General features: G+C 47.4%; 1 protein-coding gene across 4 annotated transcripts in view; it reads left to right on the top strand.

The window, feature by feature from the left end:
* LOC135900676 (uncharacterized) overlaps positions 1-21,783 on the top strand; it is a 75,345-nt gene that overhangs the window by 4,708 nt on the left and 48,854 nt on the right. For all 4 annotated transcript variants that reach the window (XM_070533574.1, XM_065430209.2, XM_065430207.2 and 1 more), the window contains exon 2: positions 19,487-19,625. In XM_070533574.1, coding sequence (XP_070389675.1) covers positions 19,487-19,625 — 139 coding nt within the window. The remainder of the gene's footprint in view (positions 1-19,486; positions 19,626-21,783) is intronic.

Raw genomic sequence — 21,783 nt, 5'->3', positions numbered from 1 at the left:
GGTCGTGTCCCCATTAGTCTCTCCTGGTGGGCCACCTGCTGAGCCTCAGCTATCTCTTCTAGTGTGTTATGCAGCCCTAGGCGCAATAAGCTATCGTTAGCCGTGCTGATGGGAAGTCCTAGTGCAGTCTTTATAAGTCGTCTGATTAAAGCGTTTAGCTTGTTCTTATCAGCCTGTGTCCACTGTAGCATGCCAGCCACGTACGAGAAGTGGCAAAAGGCGAATGCATGTACCAATCTTATGGCACTGTGTTCTCCTAGCCCCTTATGCTTGTTGGTAACTCTACGCAGAAGCCTAATGACTTCTTCTGACTTGTTAGAGATGTGTTGTATCATCCTGCAATTAGATCCATTCGCTTGCAGGAGAAGTCCTAGCACTCTAATAGTCTCCACCTGCCTGATTGGTTCTCCATTCTTGGCGTATATGTCAATGCCGGGTTCTTCCTCTGGCATATATCCGTTCGGTTTGCGCCCACGCTTACTGCTCCGTAGTACCAATAGTTCAGATTTCTTAGCAGAGCAGTTCAGTCCCATACCCTCAAGTGTTGTTTCCACCACATAAATGCTTTCCTGTAGTTTGGTCTCTGTTTGTCCTATATTACCTTCGGCACTCCAGATTGTTACATCATCTGCATATATAGCAAAGTGGATATACCCTCAATCTGCGTGAGACCTTGAGCCACTTTTGACATTGCCAAATTAAATAACATGGGAGATAGGACGGACCCTTGTGGTGTCCCACGATTCCCAAGTTCCAGAGTTGTCGACTGGAATTCGCCTAACCTGAGACAAGCAGAACGGCCACCGAGAAAGGCTTTAACTATACTGTGCAATCGTTTACCCAATCCCATCTCCGAGAGGATATCCAATATGGCCCTGTGCTTGATGCGATCAAAGGCCTTTTCTACATCTAGGCCTAGAAGAGCTCTCATATGCAGCGGGCTAGCAAGAATAAGGTGGTGTTTGATTAAAAGCATTGCATCTTGAGTCGAAAGTCCAGGACGGAAACCGATCAGGATATGCGGAAGAAGATTTCTGTTTTCTACATACTTAGTAAGTCTATTGAGTATGACATGCTCCATGGTTTTGCCCAGACATGATGTTAACGATATGGGTCTTAGGTTATCTAGATTTAGTTGCTTGCCTGTTTTGGGAATAAGAATTGTGTTAGCAATTCTCGATTCCTTTGGATAATCACCATTTTTCCAGAGTTCGTTGAAATACTCTGTTAAATATGTTATAGATTCATCGTCCAAATTTTTCAACAGCCTATTGGAAATGCCATCTGGACCGGCAGCAGATCTACTGTTGAGGTCGTACAGGGCTGCGCGAACTTCGCTTTCTGTGAAGTCTTGATCCATAGGCTCACAGTCTTCCCCTGTATATTCAGGCGGGTCTGTACTCTCATTGCTATCCTTAAGCGGTAAATACTTAGCTGCTAGCCGATCCAGAATGGCCTCCTCCGTTGTGTCCTGACTCTCACGATGGACGAGTCGTGCTACTGCTGTTCTCCTATTAGATTTCGTGTCGTTCTCATGAAGCAAATGTCTAAGTAAATTCCAATTTCCACCACGTCTCATTCGACCATCTATTGAATTGCAAAGCTCATCCCATTGTTGTTTCTATAAATTTCTTGAGTGTTCTTCAATCTCCCTATTCAAGAATGATATGCGCTTCCTGAGTCTCCGGTTCAGACGTTGCGTTTTCCAGCTCTTTAACATAGATTGTTTGGCTTCAATCAAGTGCGCCAGCCTACTGTCCATGATTTCGATATCCTCCTCTGTGGTAATATCCTTCGTTGCCGCCTTTACATCTTCCCTGAGCTGAGTGGTCCAAGTTTGGAGTGTTTTCTTTTCTCCTGTCTCTGTCTCAGCTCTGCTTCTCCTTGCTTTCCGAAAAAGATCCCAGTCAATGTAGTTAAAATGCTTTATCTCATTACTTAGTGTTTCCAATAGTATTTGCAATATGTAATGATCGCTACCCAGGTCAATATTGGAGTTATTCCAGCCGGCGTTCGCTAAATTTGATACAAAAGTAAGGTCTGGGGTGGAGTCCCTGCATGTAGATGTACCACACCTAGTGGGATAAGCTGGGTTTGTGATGAGGGAGAGATTAAGATCTGTAGCTAGGTGCCAGAGTGCATCCCCTTTCTTAGTATTCCAGCGATATCCCCAGGTTTGATGTGGGGCGTTGAAATCTCCTCCAATAATGAGTGGAGCGTGCTTAGTAATAGCCATAGTCTTATTAGCCCTGAAACTCTTGTTTCATGTCGCTAGGGCTGCTATAAACATTAGGACAAAAGAGGCTTTGCGGTTTGCTTCTATTCCTTTTCAAAATTATTTCCACAAGTAAGTATTCTAATTTGTTTAGTTCAAGGTGCAAATCATGTTCTATGTAAGGTAGTTTCTTATCTCCGAGCGTGGCTAGCCCCCTACCCGGCTCTTTGCCCCTGCATGTCGCTTTGTATCCGGAGAGGCTAATGTCATCCGCCAAGGTTTCCTGCAGCATAATAATTTTCGGTTTGTCTGCAGAGTTTTTTATTAACTGCATGAGAGGTGCTTTTTTGTGATAAAATCCTCGGCAATTCCATTGCCACACGGTAAAGCTCCCACTGCTAGCCACTGCTTATAGAACCCGCCTTACTGCTACCCGCTAGAGTACGCTTCGTAGAACCCCCCGACGCGCCTGGGAGTGATCTGACGCTTTCTGCTTCTGAGGGTAAGTATTCGTCGTCCTCGCCTTGCGCTTCTACTTTGGTAAGCCTCTTTTCAGCCGTCAGTCTCCATTTCCATAACTTATCAACTTTGAAGGTAGTTTTGTCTATGGCATCTCTAAGTTGTTTAATCGCCTCCTTGATCTCTTCCAAAGCCGAGCACACTGTCGTTTCTACTGGGCTTATTGCCCGCTTCTTTGGAGCTGGTGTGTTTTCTTCATCCTCACTGTTGTCATTATTCACCGGTTTGGCTATTGCTACTTTTGTGGAGCTAGTCTGCGATTCTTGCGAAGTTCTACAACCTGCTTAGTAAGTTCTTAATTTGCCTTTCTCAGATACGTTACTTCTTTAATTAGCTGTTCTACCCTGGCATCATTATCTCCGACCGGCCGCCCCGCACCGCTCTCCGCGGTCCTCACAGTACCTTTCATTTTGTCGGCCCAGGTCGTTCCAGATGTCGTCTTGTCGCCAGGCGTCTGCCCTCCTCCTTCGAAGCGCACCTGCACTTCACGTGATCTGGAGCGGCTTCTGCCCTTCGACGGCGAGCGGCGTCTTGACCGTGTGGGGCTCCTTGAGCGCGTGCGCCCCCTGGTGCCCGTTTGGGCATCCCATTGCAGCTGAGGTGGTGTCGCCCCCGATGCAGATCTGTTGCGTTCTCGTCGTCGAATTCGCACCACGTATGGAATTTGGTACCGCTGTCGGCAAGTCTTGTCCCCAGATGGGTGGTCCCCTCCACAGAATTTGCAGTTAGGCACACACATGTGATTGTCCTCCGGGTTTTGAGTTCCACATCCTCTGCACTGTACCACGTCCGGTGTTGGACATACATCTGCTCGATGTCCAATCTTTCCGCAAGCATAGCAGACATCAAACTGCTTCCTATACAGGTAACACCTTACAAGAGTCGACCCGTATCTGACATAATTGGGCACCTTGAGCCCATCAAACAGAACGATGACCGAGCCCGTGGATTTATTTCGTTTGGCTGCCAATGCCAGTGGGTTAAAGTCATGCACAATGTTCTGCGTTATCGTGGCCTGATTGTCTCTGAGGTCAACTCTCCGAATCACCCCTTTACACGTGGTATGCGGAGCTGTCTCGTAGGCGTTCACTTCATATTCGGTTTCCCCTATAACTATTGACCTGATTCGCACATACCTGGCAGCATGACTGGGGTCTGGTGTACTAACCACCACGATGTTTTGCGCGAAGTTAGGGCAAACGACATCCTCTCGAGCTTGTTGCGGAGTCAGGCCAGATGCTTCAATAATCGCCACGCCTATCGCTGTGGTGCTCACTTCGCTCAAGTTGAGACCTCGTGGACGGATGATGGTCTTGCTGTGCTCCTCGGGCAATTGGGGCATCCTTGATGCCTTGACAATCCGATTTTTGAACATAGTGGTTGTAGGTCCCTTGTTCTTGCTGCTGTTGCCTTGCTCTTGCTGCCTCTGCGGCAATGTTTTCCCATCGCCAGCAATCCTTGTGGTGGAGCGAAATTTTCGGCTTGTCACAATTTGCCAACCTAGATCTTCCTCATTCTCTTCTAATCCGGTAGCGTCTTCATCTTCCAATGCGCGTGTCCGCCGTCGCGGCCCGGCGGGGCCAGTACGCCTACTTAGGTGTTGCGCCAAGAAAGGCCAGTAAAAGTCCAAAAAATGCAAGTCCCACCTTAAAGAAAGGTGTCCGCGAATTGCCGGTGACTTCACAAATCCAGTGATGTGCTTGAATCCGTGATTGGCGGCAAAGACGGCTGCACAAACATTCAAAAACGACGGAGCCGGTGTGGGGGACGTCCGCACCTCGGCTTCTTCTTCTTCCTTCTATCTGTGAGTACTGGTAAGACACAGCTGTTATACAATTTTCTCTTGAGGGATAATGGCAGACTGCTGTTCATGATCTGAGAATGCCTGCCAAACGCACCCTAGCCCATTCTTATTCTTCTGATTATTTCAGTCTCGTGATCCGGATCCGCGGTCACTACCTGTCTTAAGTAGATGTATTTCCTTATCCACTTCCAGTACCTCGCTACCTATCGTAAACTGCTGTTCTCTTGCGAGACTGTTAAACATTACTTTGGTTTTCTGCAGAATAATCTTTAGACCCACCCTTCTGCTTTGCCTCTCCAGGTCGGTGATCATGCATTGGAATCGGTCCCCTGAGTTACTAAGCAAAGCAATATCATCAGCGAATCGCAAGTTACTAAGGTATTCTCCTTAACTCTTATCCCCAATTATTCCCAATCCAGTTCTCTGAATACTTCCTGTAAACACGCTGTGAATAGCATTGGAGAGATCGTATCTCCCTGCCTGACGCCTTTCTTTATTTGGATTTTGTTGCTTTCTTTACGGAGGACCACGGTGACTGTGGACCTGCTAAGATATCTCTCAGTATTTTCACATACGACTCGTCTACACCGTGATTCCGTAATGCCTCCATGACTGCTTAGGTTTCGACAGAATCAAACGCTTTCTCGTAATCAATGAAAGCTATATATAAGGCTTGGTTATATTCCGCACATTTCTCTATCACCTGATAGTGTGAATATGGTCTATTGTTGAGTAGCCTTTACGGAATCCTGCCTCGTCATTTGGTTGACAGAAGTCTAAGGTGTTCCTGATTCTATTTGCGATTACCTTAGTAAATATTTTGTAGGCAATGAACAGTAAGCTGACCGGTCTATAATTTTTCAAGTCTTTGGCGTCCCCTTTCTTATGGATTAGGTTTATGTTAGCGTTCTTCCAAGATTCCGGTACGCTCAAAGTCATGAGGCATTGCGCATACAGGGTGGCCAGTTTTTATAGAACAATCTGCCCACCATCCTTCAACAAATCTGCCAAGTAAGACAAGGTTTGCAATAAAACAAGTGTTAAGTAGCAGAAATCTCAGAGCTATACATCACTGCATATAACTTGCGTACAACCTGATATGAACAATCAAACAAGTCAAAATTGTTAAGGTGATTCATTAAGAAGGGACGGAAGAGTGTAAAACAAGCGCACTTTTCCGGAGTTTAATCGTACTGTGTCTACTTCCCAATTTTCTCCATGACGCGTTGGATAATTTGAATGCCTCATACTTAAATTGGCCCAAACGCGCAAATATGTTATTTTCTTACGAGTTTCTCATTTAAATTTTCTGCTTAACGTATAGTTGTATGTCTGGTCTACTTTAACTATTCCTGAACTACAGAATAAAACAGTAGTAGGCGCCGCAGAACTCGCATTGAAAATATGCCTAATACATTTTTTCTCAACCAAGTATATTCGATTAATATTAGTGACCGTCGTTGTACCTCATACTAGTTGGCAATAATTTAAACGAGAGCCAAAAAGCGAGTGATGAAGCAGAATTAAGCTTGATTCCTTTTGGAAGTAAGTATCGAAGCCGACCAATTACACCTGTCACCTGAGCTAATTTTTGTTCAGGACATTAGTTTTGGGGACATGTTTTGCGTGGTAATCCCAGCTCATATTCGCGGAAAAAATATGCCCAGACATTTAAATTGGTCAACTATTTGAATATTGTGAGTGCTTAAATTATGGTGTTTTACGTGCCAAAACCACTTTCTGATTTAGGCACGTCGTAGTGGAGGACTCCGGAAATTTCCGCCACCTGGGGTTCTTTAACGTGCACCTAAATCTAAGTACACGGGTGTTTTCGCATTTTGCCCCCATCGAAATGCGGCCGCCGTGGCCGGCATTCGATCTCGCGACCTCGTGCTCAGCTGCCTAACACCATAGCCACTGAGCAACCACGGCTGGTAGTGTGAGTACTCGGTACTATGTCTTCATGAGGTGGAATCATTTTATTTTGTGGTCGACATATAACGTACGCATTGCATCTGCTGCTGACCATCTCTCTAGCGTTTTCATTGTGTGATTACAAGTTCTTATAAGCTCGTGAATATCATGCCCTGAAAAACGTATGCTGGTATCATCAACATATAATATTTATTATGTATTTGGCCTCGCAAAGAATGTCATTAACATAGATGTTAAATATTAGTGGGCCTAGAATACTGCCCTGGGGAACTCCACACAGCAAAGGTTTCACTCCGGAAATAGTCGCTTATCTGAGCGACCTGCTGTCTGTTTGATAAATAAGAGTCAATAAGCGTTATGGCTTGACCACAAATACCATATCAATGTAATTTCTTTACCAATATATTATGATTTACTACATCAAAGGTCTTTGAAAAATCAATAAAAATACCACAAACGAGCGCCTTATTTTCAAATTATCTAAGGATGTACTCTTTTTGCTCAAGCAGCGCCAGTTCAACTGATTTATTTTTCCGAAAACGAAATTGATTAGCTGTAAATAAATTATATTTATCAGTAAAACTTCAAAATCGAGTGTGCAGAATTTTTTCGAAAGCCTGTGAGAGCACAGGCAAGATAAACACCGGTCTATATTGCCAAAGTTATTTCGGTCACCTTTTTTGTAAAGCACGGTCACTTTTGCTATTTGCATATTTAAAGGAAAGACAGAGTTAAACAAATGTTAAAGATATCTGCTAAAATCGGCGCGATAACGTCAGACCCGTCTTTGATAGGACGTATTTGAATTCTCTCAATATCTCAACTGGCGCTATTTTTTTTACTTTTTATTGTTGATAAGACTTTGTGGGCGTGACCGGACGCAAGTACAATGATTCAGCGTTGTGAACAGATACGTATTCGCACGCATCATCCGAAGTTCCAGTCGTTATCATATCAGGGAAAAAATTATTAAACGCGTCAGCCAATTCTGATCCATCCATATCTTTACCGTTTACTTCCAGCTTTGCAACAGGGGTGGTAAAGTGGTCGCGATGAAGGAATGTGTTTAATCTAGACCACAGTACGCCAGAACGATTGCCGGGAACTTCAAGATGTGTGGATTGATAGCAAGTTCTCGCGGATCGCAAGCGTTTTGTAATTTTGTTGCGGTAACACTTGGAGGCCAGGCAGTCCTCCGGTAAACGAGTACAGTGAAAGCTCGTTAATTCGAACTTCAATAATTCGAATTTATCGATAATTCGAACTGTACGATTTGGTCCGGCCAAGCTCCACAGAAGTCTATGTATAAAAAAGTCCGTTAATTCGAACGCGAGAAGGTTCCCTCACGGATAATTCGAACTACGCTCGCCTGGCACACGGCCACAGAAACGCGCCTACTGCCTATACACAAGGCTGTATTGCCTCCGAAACGGAGAGAACGGCGAGAGAAGGCAAAATCGGAAAAAAATCTAACCGACGCGGGGTCAGCCAGAAAAGGCAAGGGCGGCCGCCGCCTCTCCGTTCTATGTAACCTCCGAGACTTCTTGCCCGTTGCGAATCTCGGAGGCTTTGCAAATCTTGTACAGCTGCTAATGTTGTGCGGAGATGGCACGGCAAGCGCCAAAACACAGCGAATCAAGTACGTCGCAGCTGCGCTTGCAATCAAGAACCAACAAATCAGGACCTCCGCCACCTTCACATGTTCGGCGCCTTTGTCTCGGCAGTCTTCATCGGTTGTGCACCTCTGTTTTCAGCTTAGGAGGTATCGGCCGTCGCGATTCATTGTGATGGTGTTAAGCCTCGGCTAACGTTCGTTTCGGTGGACATCGGTGATGTGGCACAGTCGGACCCAGAGCTTCGATTTGAAGATGACGTGTACCCGCGGCACACGCCATCACTGACTTGCCAAATTTCTGACATGCCCTACTGCTTCCAAATCGCAGTGTACTGTTGCTCTCCTTCACTTTCGTTAGTTCGAACTTTCGTTAATTCGAACTGAAGCGACTTCCCCTTGCGGTTCGAATTAACGAGCTTTTACTGCATGTAGGAATGCTAGGTAAAGTTTAACTCTTGTTTTCATTTGATGACGCATCTCGGGCGTTATCCGTGGTTTTCGTGTTTTACGGTTTAACCTGCCGTCTTCTAGCGGAAAATTCAAATGATATAATCGCTTGAAGATTGCAATAAATTTATCGTAAGCATTGTTTGCGTCTACAGATTTTCTTACATCGCTCCAATCTGCCTGCAATAGACTGTTACGAAATGCAGTGAGCGCCACAGCTGTGGCGCTCAGAGCATTTCCATCTATTCATATATTTATCGGTGTTCAATGCACAGACAGACAGACAGACAGAAAGGCTTAAAATCGCTGAAGTAGGCAACGAATTCTACTCGCATCAATGGTGGTCAGCGAAGTTCTGACTTGCACGTTCGCAAGTATCGCTGTTCAAACACAGTTGGGGTGTTCCCTTTCATATTGGACGAGGGGGTACAGCGTAGCACTGTGTATTTGGGGACGCAGAGATTGCCACTTGCGCGTTGGAACACGTTTGTAAGCTGGACAAAGGATACACATGAAAGTGCACTGAATGAAACAGCTGCGATGCGCTGCGCACTTCGTTAATCCTGGATTTTCGCATATCAGAAGAAAATAAAATTTTATTCGTTTACTCAAGAAAATAAAAGCACTGCAACAAAATATACAGGAGGAGGTCCCAAAGCTCAAGGCTGTAAGGGGTGTTCCTATTCTTATTAAAAAAAAAAAAACTTCATGCAAATGCAGCAAATATGTAAAGTCGTCGACGAATAATTACACAAAACAGCAAAAGAACTGAAACACAATATAACAATATACAGAATTACTTATTGTACAAATTAAAAAACCATACAAATCAGGAAACAAATGGGGGATGTCACTGAATCTGAGAAAACAGAATTTTTGAGCATCACCAAGAAGAAGATGCCTCTTATGTGTAACTACACCCTCAACACTACACCTATGACTCGGGTCACAAAATACAAATATTGAGCGTAATTATTAACAACGACTTTATTTGGAGTGATCACATTTGCTTTATAACCATATCTGCACTGAATAAACTCGTCTTTTCAAGACACAAGTTAAGAGGGCCACCTGCCAGTGTGACGAAATTAGCTTATGAATCTATTGTCAGGCCAAATCGAGTATGCCGCCGTGGTGTGGGATCATCACACGAAAAAGACACTGCACTGAATGAGAAAGTTCAAAAGCGCGCTGCACGATTCATCTACAACAAATTCAGGAATTCTGACTCAATCTCTCCTCATGAAAATTAATCAAATAAACCTTCTCTGTACTAGACCAAAAATAGCGAGGATAGAATGTTTGCACTCCTTGTTGCATGGAAAGCTCGGCATCCCGGCCACATCAAATGTCACGCCGGCTTTAACCCGCAAAACACGAGCTTTACTCCTCATTTCGCAAACACAAAATCCCACTAGTTCTCATTTTTACCGAAAAACTATAACTGTCTGGAGTTGACTACTTGAAGAGCTTTTCACGTGGGAAAACATTAAAAAGGCCATTAATAATATTTTTAACCTGTAGTAGAGAGATTTTTGCCACTTGCATTGTGATACTTTTGGAGGTGGAAGATCTGCATATGCATTTGGAAGGGTTTTGTATGTACATGCATGCATTTTAACATATATGTACATTGCTGTTTGTACAATGCATTGCATTCTTTCTTTGTATTTACTCTTCCTGCTTGGACCAAGAAGGTCTGCAGTACCATATAAAAAAAAACTAAATGTAGATACAGCAGTGAGGTATAGAATTGTTAACAGGAACTAGTGCAAAAAAACAAGTGACCTGAATACTTGGTATTGACACGTGTACTTTTTATCTTTATCGGGCGACCACTTCTCACCGCCTAACAAATGTTATCACACAGCGCGGGACGCGCCTGCATGTATCCGAAGTTTCTGGAAGGTCATCGATGATTCTATCCGCTGTCTGTTGTCGCCGAACCTTGTGTTACCTCATTTCATCGCGTGACACGAATGGTGTAGTATTTTGTGGAATGCACGCGGGTCCCAACGATTAGTCTGGAACATTCGACCACTGCTGTATAAAAGCCGACGCGCTTGACCCATTGAAAAGATTTTCGACAATCGCCGACCGTGTTCGCCGCTATCGTTGTGCTATGAGTGTAGCCTATCTTGTGGCCACAGGTTCGCCCAATAAAAGTTAGTTTTGTCGTTCATAGTATTGCTACTGTGTTCTTCAACGTCACCACCACGTGACATCTCGTGGAAGTGCTTTTTGTTCATGTACCGGACTCCCCCGACAAGCCGTGATCCAAGCCCGGACCGCAAAGAGAACACCAACGTAGTCCCTGACCATCGAGCAAGCCGCCGTCTTCAACAGCTGCCCCCGGAGCACGGACTTCTACCTGAGAAGACCACGAATATTGTGGCCAAGGCAACCCCAATGGCAGCCCCAGCGTCCCCCATCGTGCTGCAGCAGCCCAGGAAACCACCGACGTTCCGCAGTTCCACATTTGCGGACCCGGAAAGCTGGCTGGAAACGTATGAGAGGGTCGCTACCAAAGCGATGACATACGCCGCCGTCGCACGCCGTCAAGGTCCCCCTCCGCGACCGCGCCAGGGCCCTGTAACGCCGCAATTCCGTCGTCTGCCACAGCCGCCACCAGCACGGCCACCCGTCGCCCAGCGCACTTACGCGAGGAAGACGGACATTTGGCGCGCCCCCGACCATCGCCCACCCAGCTACCACTGCGGCGAAGCCGGCCATGCGTATCGCCGATGCCCACACCGCGTCCTGGGATTGCGAGGCTTCGCCGTAAACGCACAGCGCCCAAGAGAAAGTGAACGCCCTCGTGACATTGCCGACTACCTCGCCGCTACTCAGTGGAGTCCTCGACGGCCGTCTCGGTCGCCGTCACCAGGCCGCTACCTATCGCCGCAGCGCCGTCCATACGGCAGAGCGGCCCAGCACGAGGCCGCTCTGCGAGCCCATATCCGGGAAAACTAAACGCAGCAACCGATGGAGGTACGGTTGCTGTTCGTCGAACTGACGAAGACGACGAAGAAACCATCTCGACGATATAAAAACGACACCCCGCCGTCCCGACGAAGTCAGGAAGCCAAGACTACACCGACGAAAGACTACTTGACGACGCGACGTTCCAACTTCAGTTCAACACGACGCAGCCGTGATCCGACGCCAAGACCTAACTGCAACGCCAGACAAAGAACCACCGACCTCGACGTGCTTCTCGACGGCCACGCAGTTACCGCCTTAGTGGACACAGGGGCTGATTACTCCGTAATGAGTGGACACATCGCCACCCAGTTGAAGAAAGTCAAGACCGCATGGGAAGGCCCTCAAATTCGGACCACTGGAGGACACCTCATCACGCCGACTGGAATCTGCACGGCAAGAATAACAATTCATGATCGGACTTGCCCTGTCACCTTCGTTATCCTTAAACAGTGTTCGCGAGACGTCGTTCTAGGTATGGAATTCCTGAACAAACACGGCGCAATCATCGACCTGAAGTCGAAGTCAATAACGCTGTCGGAAGAATAAAGCGATACCGCTGGAGAGCCGTCGTAGTCACCACGCCTTAAGTGTGCTCGAAGATCAAGTCAGCATCCCGCCTCGCTCCAGCATTGTTATTTCGGTCGGCACCGAAACACCCGCTGACGTAGAAAGCGTCATCGAAGGCGGCCAACGTCTACTGCTAGACCGTGAAGAGAAATTCGCGTCGCAAGAGGGATCGCTCGACTGCATGGAGGGAAAACTGAAGTGTTGCTTACAAACTTCAGTCAGGAGTTCAAGCACATCAACAAGGGCATGACGATCGCGTACATCGAGGAAATTCTGGAAACCAATAATGCGTTTGTCCTCTCGGATTCCGCCGCATCTACCCCGATGACCATGGTTCCCGAACCAGACTACGACATTAATCCAAGTCTCCCCGTGATTAAGCAACAGCAGCTCAGAAGTCTGCTCCGACGATACAAAGGCTGCTTTTCGACGTCATCCAGGATTCGACAAACACCAGTCGCCAAGCATCCCATAATCATCGAGGAGTGCGCTCGACCACTCCGCCAGAGCCCTTACCGAGTTTCGCCGCGAGAACGTGAAGCTATAAGAAAACAAGTCGACGAAATGCTGCGCGACGACATCATACCGCCGTCGAAAAGCCCGTGGGCATCCCCTGTTGTCCTGGTGAAGAAAAAGCACGGAACCCTACGTCTCTGCGTCAATTGTCGTCGTCTGAACAAGATAACTAAGAAGGACGTATACCCCCTCCCACGGATAGACGACGCATTGGATCGGCTCTGCAACGCTAAATACTTCGCGTCGATGGACCTCAAGTCTGGCTATTCGCAAATAGAAGTTGACGAAAGAGATCGTGAAAAGACCGCCTTCATCACCCCAGACGGCCTCTACGAGTTCAAGGTTATGCCATTTGGACTGTGCTGGGCGCCTGCAACGTTCCAGCGCATGATGGACACGGTTTTAGCAGCATTGAAGAGGCACACCTGTCTCGTTTACTTGGATTACGTGGTTGACTTCACCGGAAATTTCGACGGTCACCTTAGGCGGCTTGCAACAGTACTAGAGGCCATCAAGTCATCAGGGCTAACTCTGAAGCCAGAAAAGTGCCGCTTCGCTTACGAGGAGCTTCTATTCCTAGGTCACGTCATCTGCAAGTCTGGAGGCCGCCCCGAACCACAGAAGACAGCTGCCATTGCAAAGTTCCCGCAGCCCATCGTCAAGAAGGCAGTGCGTAGATTTCTTGGCATGTGTGCCTACTACAGGCGATTTGTCAAGGACTTTTCACGCATCGCTGAGCCACTGACACAGCTAACTAAATGTGACGTCGTGTTCAAGTGGGAAACGCCTCAGGCCGACGCATTTCAAGAACTCAAACGACGCATGCAGTCGCCGCCCGTACTTGCGCAATTCGACGAGCACGCCGATACCGAAATCCACACTGACGCCAGTAGCCTAGGCCTCTGTGCCGTCCTAGTCCAGAGAAAAGATGGACATGAACACGTGATAGCTTACGCTAGCCGGTCGTTGTCAAAAGCGGAAGGCAATTATTCTACAACGGAAAAGGAACGCCTCGCCATCGTTTGGGCTACAGCGAAATTTCGGCCTTACCTGTATGGCAGGCCATTCAAAGTGGCCAGCGACCATCACGCGTTGTGTTGGCTAGCTAATTTAGAGGACCATTCAGGACGGCTGGCACGGTGCAGCCTCAAACTACAAGAATACGACATCACTGTAACATACAAGTCCGGACAAAACACTCAGATGCCGATTGCCTATCACGCGCCCCTATTGACCCGCCGCCGCAAGACGACGAGGATGACGGCCCCTTCCTTGGAATAATAAGCGCGGAAGACTTCGCCGAACAACAACGAGAAGACCCGGAGCTAAACGCCCTAGTCGAGTATTTGGAAGGGCCCGCCAACGTAGTTCCTAGGGCATTTAAGCGTGGATTGTCTTCGTTCACACTTCAAAACAACCTACTCGGGAAGAACTTCTCACCAGTCCACACCAACTACCTTCTCGTTGTTCCGTCGGCGCTGCGTCCAGAAGTACTGCACGCCCTACATGACGATCCGACCGCTGGTCACCTCGGTTTCTCCCGGACGCTATCGAGGATACAAGAAAGGTATTACTGGCCGCACCTAACCGCCGATGTCGCCCGTTAGGCCAGGAGATACCGAGGCTGACAGCGACGCAAGACACCACCGACAAGGCCAGCAGGACTACTACAGCCTATCAAGCCCCCTTACCGACCTTTTCATCAGATCGGGATGGACTTGTTGGGACCGTTTCCAACATCAACTTCCGGAAATAAGTGGATCGTCGTGGCGACGGACTATATCCCCCGCTTCGCTGAAACTAAAGCTCTACCGAAAGGCAGCACAGCCGAAGTGGCGAAATTTTTCGTCGAGAACATCCTGCTGCGACATGGTGCCCCAGAAGTCCTCATCGCCGACAGATGAACGGCCTTTACAGCAGAGCTCACGCAAGCCATTCTGCAATCATCATCATCATCATCAGCCTAGTTACGCCCACTGCAGGGCAAAGACCTCTCCCATATTTCTCCAGCAACCCCGGTCATGTACTAATTGTGGCCATGCCGTCCCTGCAAAATTCTTAATCGCCCACCTAACTTTCTGCCGTCCCCTGCTACGCTTCCCTTCCCTTGGAATCCAGTCCGTAACCGTTAATGACCATCGGTTATCTTCCCTCCTCATTACATGTCCCGCCCATGCCCATTTCTTTTTCTTGATTTCAACTAAGATGTCATTAACTCGCGTTTGTTCCCTCACCCAATCTGCTCTTTTCTTATCCCTTAACGTTACACCTATCATTCTTCTTTCCATAGCTCGTTGCGTCGTCCTCAATTTAAGTAGAACCCTTTTCGTAAGCCTCCAGGTTTCTGCCCCATAGGAGAACTGGTAAGACACAGCTGTTATAAACTTTTCTCTTGGGGGATAATGGCAATCTGCTGTTCATGATCTGAGAATGCCTGCCAAACGCACCCCAGCCCATTCTTATTCTTCTGATTATTTCAGTCTCATGATCCGGATCCGCAGTCACTACCTGCCCTAAGTAGATGTATTCCCTTACCACTTCCAGTGCCTCACTACCTATCATAAACTGCTGTTCTCTTCCGAGACTGTTAAACATTACTTTAGTTTTCTGCAGATTAATTTTTAGACCCACTCTTCTGCTTTGCCTCTCCAGGTCAGTGAGCATGCATTGCAGTTGGTCCCCTGAGTTACTAAGCAAGGCAATATCATCAGCGAATCGCAAGTTACTAAGGTGTTCTCCATTAACTCTTATCCCCATTTCTTCCCAATCCAGGTCTCTGAATACCTCCTGTAAACACGCTGTGAATCGCATTGGAGAGATCGTATCTCCCTGCCTGACGCCTTTCTTTATTGGGATTTTGTTACTTTCTTTATGGAGGACTATGGTGGCTGTGGAGCCGCTATAGATATCTTTCAGTATTTTTACATACGGCTCGTCTACACCCTGATTCTGTAATGCCTCCATGACTGCTGAGGTTTCGACAGAATCAAATGCTTTCTCGTAATCAATGAAAGCTATATATAAGGGTTGATTATATTCCGCACATTTATCACCTGATTGATAGTGTGAATATGATCTATTGTTGAGTAGCCTTTACGGAATCCTGCCCGGTCCTTTGCTTGACAGAAGTCTAAGGTGTTCCTGATTCTATTTGCGATTACCTTAGTAAATAGTTTGTAGGCAACGGACAGTAAGCTGATCGGTCTATAATTTTTCAAGTCTTTGGCGTCCCCTTTCTTATGGATTAGGATTATGTTAGCGTTTTTCCAAGATTCCGGTACGCTCGAAGTTATGAGGCATTGCGTATACAGGGTGGCCAGTTTCTCTAGAACAATCTGCCCACCATCCTTCAAGAAATCTGCTGTTACCTGATCCTCCCCAGCTGCCTTCCCCCTTTGCATATCTCCCAAGGCTTTCTTTACTTCTTCCGGCGTTACCTCTGCACTCTAAGAACAGTTTACACCCTTTGGCTTGCCCCTTCTGCCACACAAAAATAATCGTCATCTGCCTCGATGCGTTTCCTTTCTTTATCGCTGCAAGCCCGGAACTTTCCAGTGACGAACGGTACGCGCGTTATCAGAAGAGGCACTCCAAAGGGTGTAAACGGTTCTATGCTGATAACGTGCGTGCCGTTCGTTACTGGAAAGTTCCGGGCTCGCAGCGATAAAGAAAGGAAACGCATCAAGGCAGATGACGATTATTTTTGTGTGGCAGAAGGGGCAAGCCAAAGGGTGTAAACTGTTCTTAGAGTGTGGGATTTCGAATTCCTCTAGACTATTTTCTCTTCCATTATCGTCGTGGGTGCCACTGGTACTGTATAAATCTCTATAGAACTCCTCAGCCACTTGAACTATCTCATCCATATTAGTAAAGATATTGCCGGCTTTGTCTCTTAACGCATAAATCTGATTCTTGCCCATTCCTAGGTTCTTCTTCACTGTTTTTAGGTTTCCTCCATTCCTGAGAGCATGTTCAATTCTATCCATATTACACTTCCTTATGTCAGCTGTCTTACGCTTGTTGATCAACTTCGAAAGTTCTGCCAGTTCTATTCTAGCTGTAGGGTTAGAGGCTTTCATACATTGGCGTTTCTTGATCAGATCTTTCGTCTCCTGCGATAGTTTACTGGTATCCTGCCTAACGGAGTTACCACCGACTTCCATTGCACACTCCTTAATGATGCCCACAAGATTGTCGTTCATTGCTTCAACACCATTGTCCTCTTCCTGAGGTAAAGCCGAATACCTGTTCTGTAGCTTGATCTGGAATTCTTCTAATTTCCCTCTTACCGCTAACTCATTGATCGGCTTCTTATGCACCAGTTTCTTCCACAGCCATACAGCCATACAAGCCACAGGAGGACAACTGCCTACCATCCGCAAACGGATGGTATCACGGAGCGCCTGAACAGGACCCTCGCCGACATGCTGGCAATGTACGTCGACGTCGAGCACAAGACGCGTGACGCGGTCCTGCCGTACGTAACATTCGCTTACAACACGGCGGTGCAAGAAACAACACAGATCACGCCGTTCAAGCTGTTTTACGGCAGGAACCGGACGACGACGCTCGACGCCATGCTGCCGCACGTCACCGACGAAGAGAATCTTGACGTCACGACCTTTCTCTAGCGCGCCGAAGAAGCCCGACAACTCGCCCGCCTACGGATCAAGAACCAGCAGCATAGCGACAGCCGACACAACATCCGACGACGCTTCATCGAGTACTAGCCCGATGACAGTGTTTGGGTTTGGACCCCTTTACGCCGACGAGGACTGAACGAAAAGCTTTTGCGTCGCTATGTCGGGCCGTACAAGATCACCCGACGTATTGGCGCACTGGACTATGAGGTCGTGCCAGACGGCATTTCGTTATCACAGCGGCGCCGCTCAGGACCTGAAATAGTCCACGTTGTGCAACTCAAGCCGTACTACCAGCGTTAATGAACTGCGAGACTTCGCGTAACTGACCTTTGGACTTTTCTTTCTTTTCGTTGTTTTGTTACTTTTGTTTAATAAGTGTCCTTTTGTGTTTCGCACTCTTATATTTGTAGCATCGGGACGATGCTCTTTAAAAGGGGTGGGGTAATGGCACGTGTACTTTTTTATCTTTATCGGGCGAGCACTTCTCACCGCCTAACAAATGTTATCGCACAGCGCGGGGCGCGCCTGCATGTATCCAAAGTTTCTGGAAAGTTATCGATGCTTCTATCCGCTGTCTGTTGTCGCCGAACCTTGTGTTACCTGATTTCATCGTGTGACAAGAGTGGTGTGGAACTTTGTGGAAGGCACGCGGGTCCCAACGATTAGTCTGGAACATTCGACGACTGCTGTATAAAAGCCGACGCACTTGACCCGCTGATCAGATTTTCGACGATCGCCGACCGTGTTCGCCGGTATCGTTGTGCTATAAGTGTAGACTGTCTTGTGGGCACAGGATCTCCCAATAAAAGTTTGTTTTGTCGTTCACAGTATTGCTACTGTGTTCTTGAACGTCACCACCACGTGACAGTATAAGGCTGCACAGAAATACATATTGTTCTAAATTAAAAACAAAACAAATCAGTTAAGTGAACCGTAGCAAACAGGCAGAATTGTAACAAGTACTCGTACAAAAAAAGTAAACTGAGATATGGTGTATACTCGGACGAAAAAACCAGTCAAAAACACAAAGGACAAGAGGAGAGGTTCACACCACAACGACTGGACTATCAACTGAGGTTTATTAGAATCGGTGTAGTCCCAGCAAGGCCAGCAGAGCATGCGCAACTGCATCATCGCTAATCACATAGCATGAAAATACAAGAAACGCTTCTATCGTGACCGACTTAGAAATTCAAATTCTTTTTCAAGTAAGCGCACCGAGGTTGTACTAACGAAGTCATCACCTAATAAACTGATGTAGTACGCTTCCAAGATTTCTCGCTCTTCTTTGCCCTTGCCCCTACCAAGAATCGTCACATTGCTAAACAAAGGATAACAACCACACTCATTGCAATGGCGAGGCAAGTTTGCACCGTTATCTGACCCCAGGGAGGAGTGATGCTCACGCAGGCGGTCATTAATACATCGACCGGTTTGGCCTATGTAAAATCTTTCGCGCGTGAGAGGGAACTTATACACAACCCCTGCAGCACATGCCGTAAAACGGTTTTGATGCTGCGTTGTGCAAACGTGGTTCCTTGCCCTGCCTCGAGAAATGCGCGAGCACAGACCCGAAAGCTTACATGGGACAGAAAACACAACACTTACTCCCTGCTTGGCGGCTCGTAAGCATTTATAAGGCGGAGCTTTTCTGCTTTCCTATATTACTCTGCATTTGTGAAAGAAGTATCACCATTTGGTTGTTATGTACTAGTTTCTGCTCGTGACAGCCTCTTTTCTCCTTTCTAGCTTCTTTTTTGCGACAGTTTGGCTAGATAGTTTCTTTGCCGTCTTCTAATATCTCACAACGCTTAAAGCGAGTTGCCTGTTCTCTCGCCTCTGTTTTTACCTATCGCCACCTTTGTGTTATGGCACATCTTGGATGAACAAGGCAATGAACTAGCCCAATTGAATGCGCTACTCTGATCCCTCAGCACGGTCCACACAATCTTTCGCAGTAGCTGTACACTGTAACAAGCTAACAACAGCCCCATCTTGCTGCCGTTGTACATAAGTAGATGTAACATGGTTATAATGGAGCGTTTTCAGGACAGGACACTCAAAGAATGCAGAGAGGGGAGTCGCCGACGTATTATTTCTGTGTCCTGTCCTGCCAACGCGCCGTTATGACCATGTTTCATCAAGCCAGCGACAACCTAGCCCCTCTAAGTCTCTTAGTTGTTCATAGCGTTTGCAACGACTCAGCTACGCCTACACATCGTCGCCTTTGGCACCTGCAGGGAATCTCTGCTCGTGTAGACGACGCAGAAGCAAGACAGGAGCAGGTCCAGTGACTATGGCCGCCGGCACGATCATCAGGTACAACATCGACCCCGATGGCGGAAACAGCAGTAGTTCCAACAGCGCAAGCCCAGACGAGTGAGTGCTGCGGGCAGTCACCCCGCTACGATATCTGTTGTACTTCTTTTCTGACCATCGCGCTAATTCGAACAGCGCCACACTACAGGCGCCGCAGACAGCGCCGTCCTTAAAGTCCAAGCGAACATGCACCGAGTTGAAAAATAAGCGAAGCATTCTGTCATTTGCACGTTGTCTGCAGCCACATAAAAAGGCCTGACGCTTTCACTATTGTTTTAATTAACCTTCATGAGCCAGTTTATAATTTTAGAAGGTTTACTTATTCATTCGATTGAATGTCTCAAAACACCTTTGAAGCTGTCAGAGTCACTTTAGAAGAGATTAAATTTCACAACACGGATTTCTTTACCTTGCACCTAAATCCAAGTACACGAGTGCTTTCTCATTTCACGCCTCATCGAAATGCGGCTGGTAATGCAACCTGCCAGCGCCTGATAGGCAGCAGAACAACGCCGTGACGACTGAGTTATTGTCGCGACTACACATCGTCTAATTTTTTGAGTAACTATCTTCTTTAAATCCACCTTTCGTTACACTACATTTACACAATCATTGAAATTAGTTGCACTTTTGCACAACGCATTGTATTTCACCCTCTTTGACCGTTTAAGGAAGGTCTCGGAATTCGTGCCACAGCAGTGCTGCAGTTTATCGATTTGACAAGAAAGTGAGCCACGCATGTTAAACTCATGTCATAACAACGGCAACATGCAATACCTTTCCGAGCAAACGTGACATATGCATAGATTCTCGTGTTAAGTATCTTTTTATAGAGAAGCTCTATACCCCTACCATCCAAGGAAGTTTTGTGTCATTGTGGTAAGCAAAAAAACATTCCCCACACATGGGCCAATCCCGAAGATAGTGCAATACCGGCCCGTCCCGCGGCGGAGGTGAAGCAGGCGTTAAGCACTCCCCATGCGTGGGCCGATCCCAAAGGTAGTGCAATGCCATGCTGAGCCGCGGCGGAGGAGAAGCAGGCGTTAGGCACTCCGCATACGTGGGCCGATTGCGAAGACAGTGCAACGCCGGGCCGATCCGCGGCGGAGGTGAAGCAGGCGTTAAGAAAGTTGACACTCACTCACTCCGCATACGTGGGCCGATTCCGAAGACAGTCCAATGCCGGGCCGAGCCGCGGCGGAGAAGCAAGCGTTAAGCACTCCCCATACGTGGGCCGATCCCGAAGACAGTGCACTGCGAGCCGATCCGCGGCGGAGAAGCAAGCGTTAGGCACTCCCCATACGTGGGCCGATCCCGAAGACAGTGCGATGCCGGGCCGAACCGCGGCGGAGGAGAAGCAGGCGTTAAGCACTCCCCATACGTGGGCCGATTCCGAAGACAGTGCAATGCCGGGCCCATCCGCGGCGGAGAAGCAAGCGTTAAGCACTCCCCATTCGTGGGCCGATCCCGAAGACAGTGCGATGCCGGGCCGAGCCAAGGCGGAGAAGCAAGCGGTAAGCACTCCCCATACGTGGGCCGATTCCGAAGACAGTGCACTGCCGGGCCGATCCGGGGCGGAGAAGCAAGCGGTAAGCACTCCCCATACGTGGGCCGATCCCGAAGACAGTGCAATGCCGGGCCGAGCCGCGGCGGCGGTGCAGGTTGCCATTAAGGGACAGCCACATACAAGCTCCGCCGTTCTTCCTTCTTCACAGAGTGGAAGTGAACTGACATTCTTTTTTGGGGTTGTGTATTTAAGAGAGAAGAAGCGGTAACTTGCTTCTGAGTATAGGCTTATTTTCAAAGCGAGTTCTTTTTTTAACGTCATACATATTTCAGAAAATTGGCTGTGACAGCTAGCATAATTCTTGTGCTGGAGCCTGATTACTGGAAGAGTCAGACTTGATTTACAAGAGAAATTCAGATGCATTATCGACTTAACATAATTATAATTAGATTTTTAACTAAATACTCTACCGCATGTATTGGAATTTACGAATTGTAGCCAAAGAGTATTCAAGGCGCATCCACTTGGAACAATTCTGAGGATGCCGCCAGTTTCGATATAAGCGCCATCAAACGTCGGGTAAAAATGCACTTTGGTGCAACTTGTTGACATCACTTTTACACAGTGAGGCCAAAATTCTTCGATTCGCCATACACCTTGAGAATCAATATCTCGAAACTGTCTGGTGTCATCCGGAAAATTTGTTCCACG

This window comes from Dermacentor albipictus, chromosome 2 (genome assembly GCF_038994185.2).
Source record: "Dermacentor albipictus isolate Rhodes 1998 colony chromosome 2, USDA_Dalb.pri_finalv2, whole genome shotgun sequence".
Lineage (NCBI taxonomy): Eukaryota > Metazoa > Arthropoda > Arachnida > Ixodida > Ixodidae > Dermacentor > Dermacentor albipictus.
Note: the sequence above shows the minus strand (reverse complement) of the source record. Positions and strands in the feature narration are given on the sequence as shown.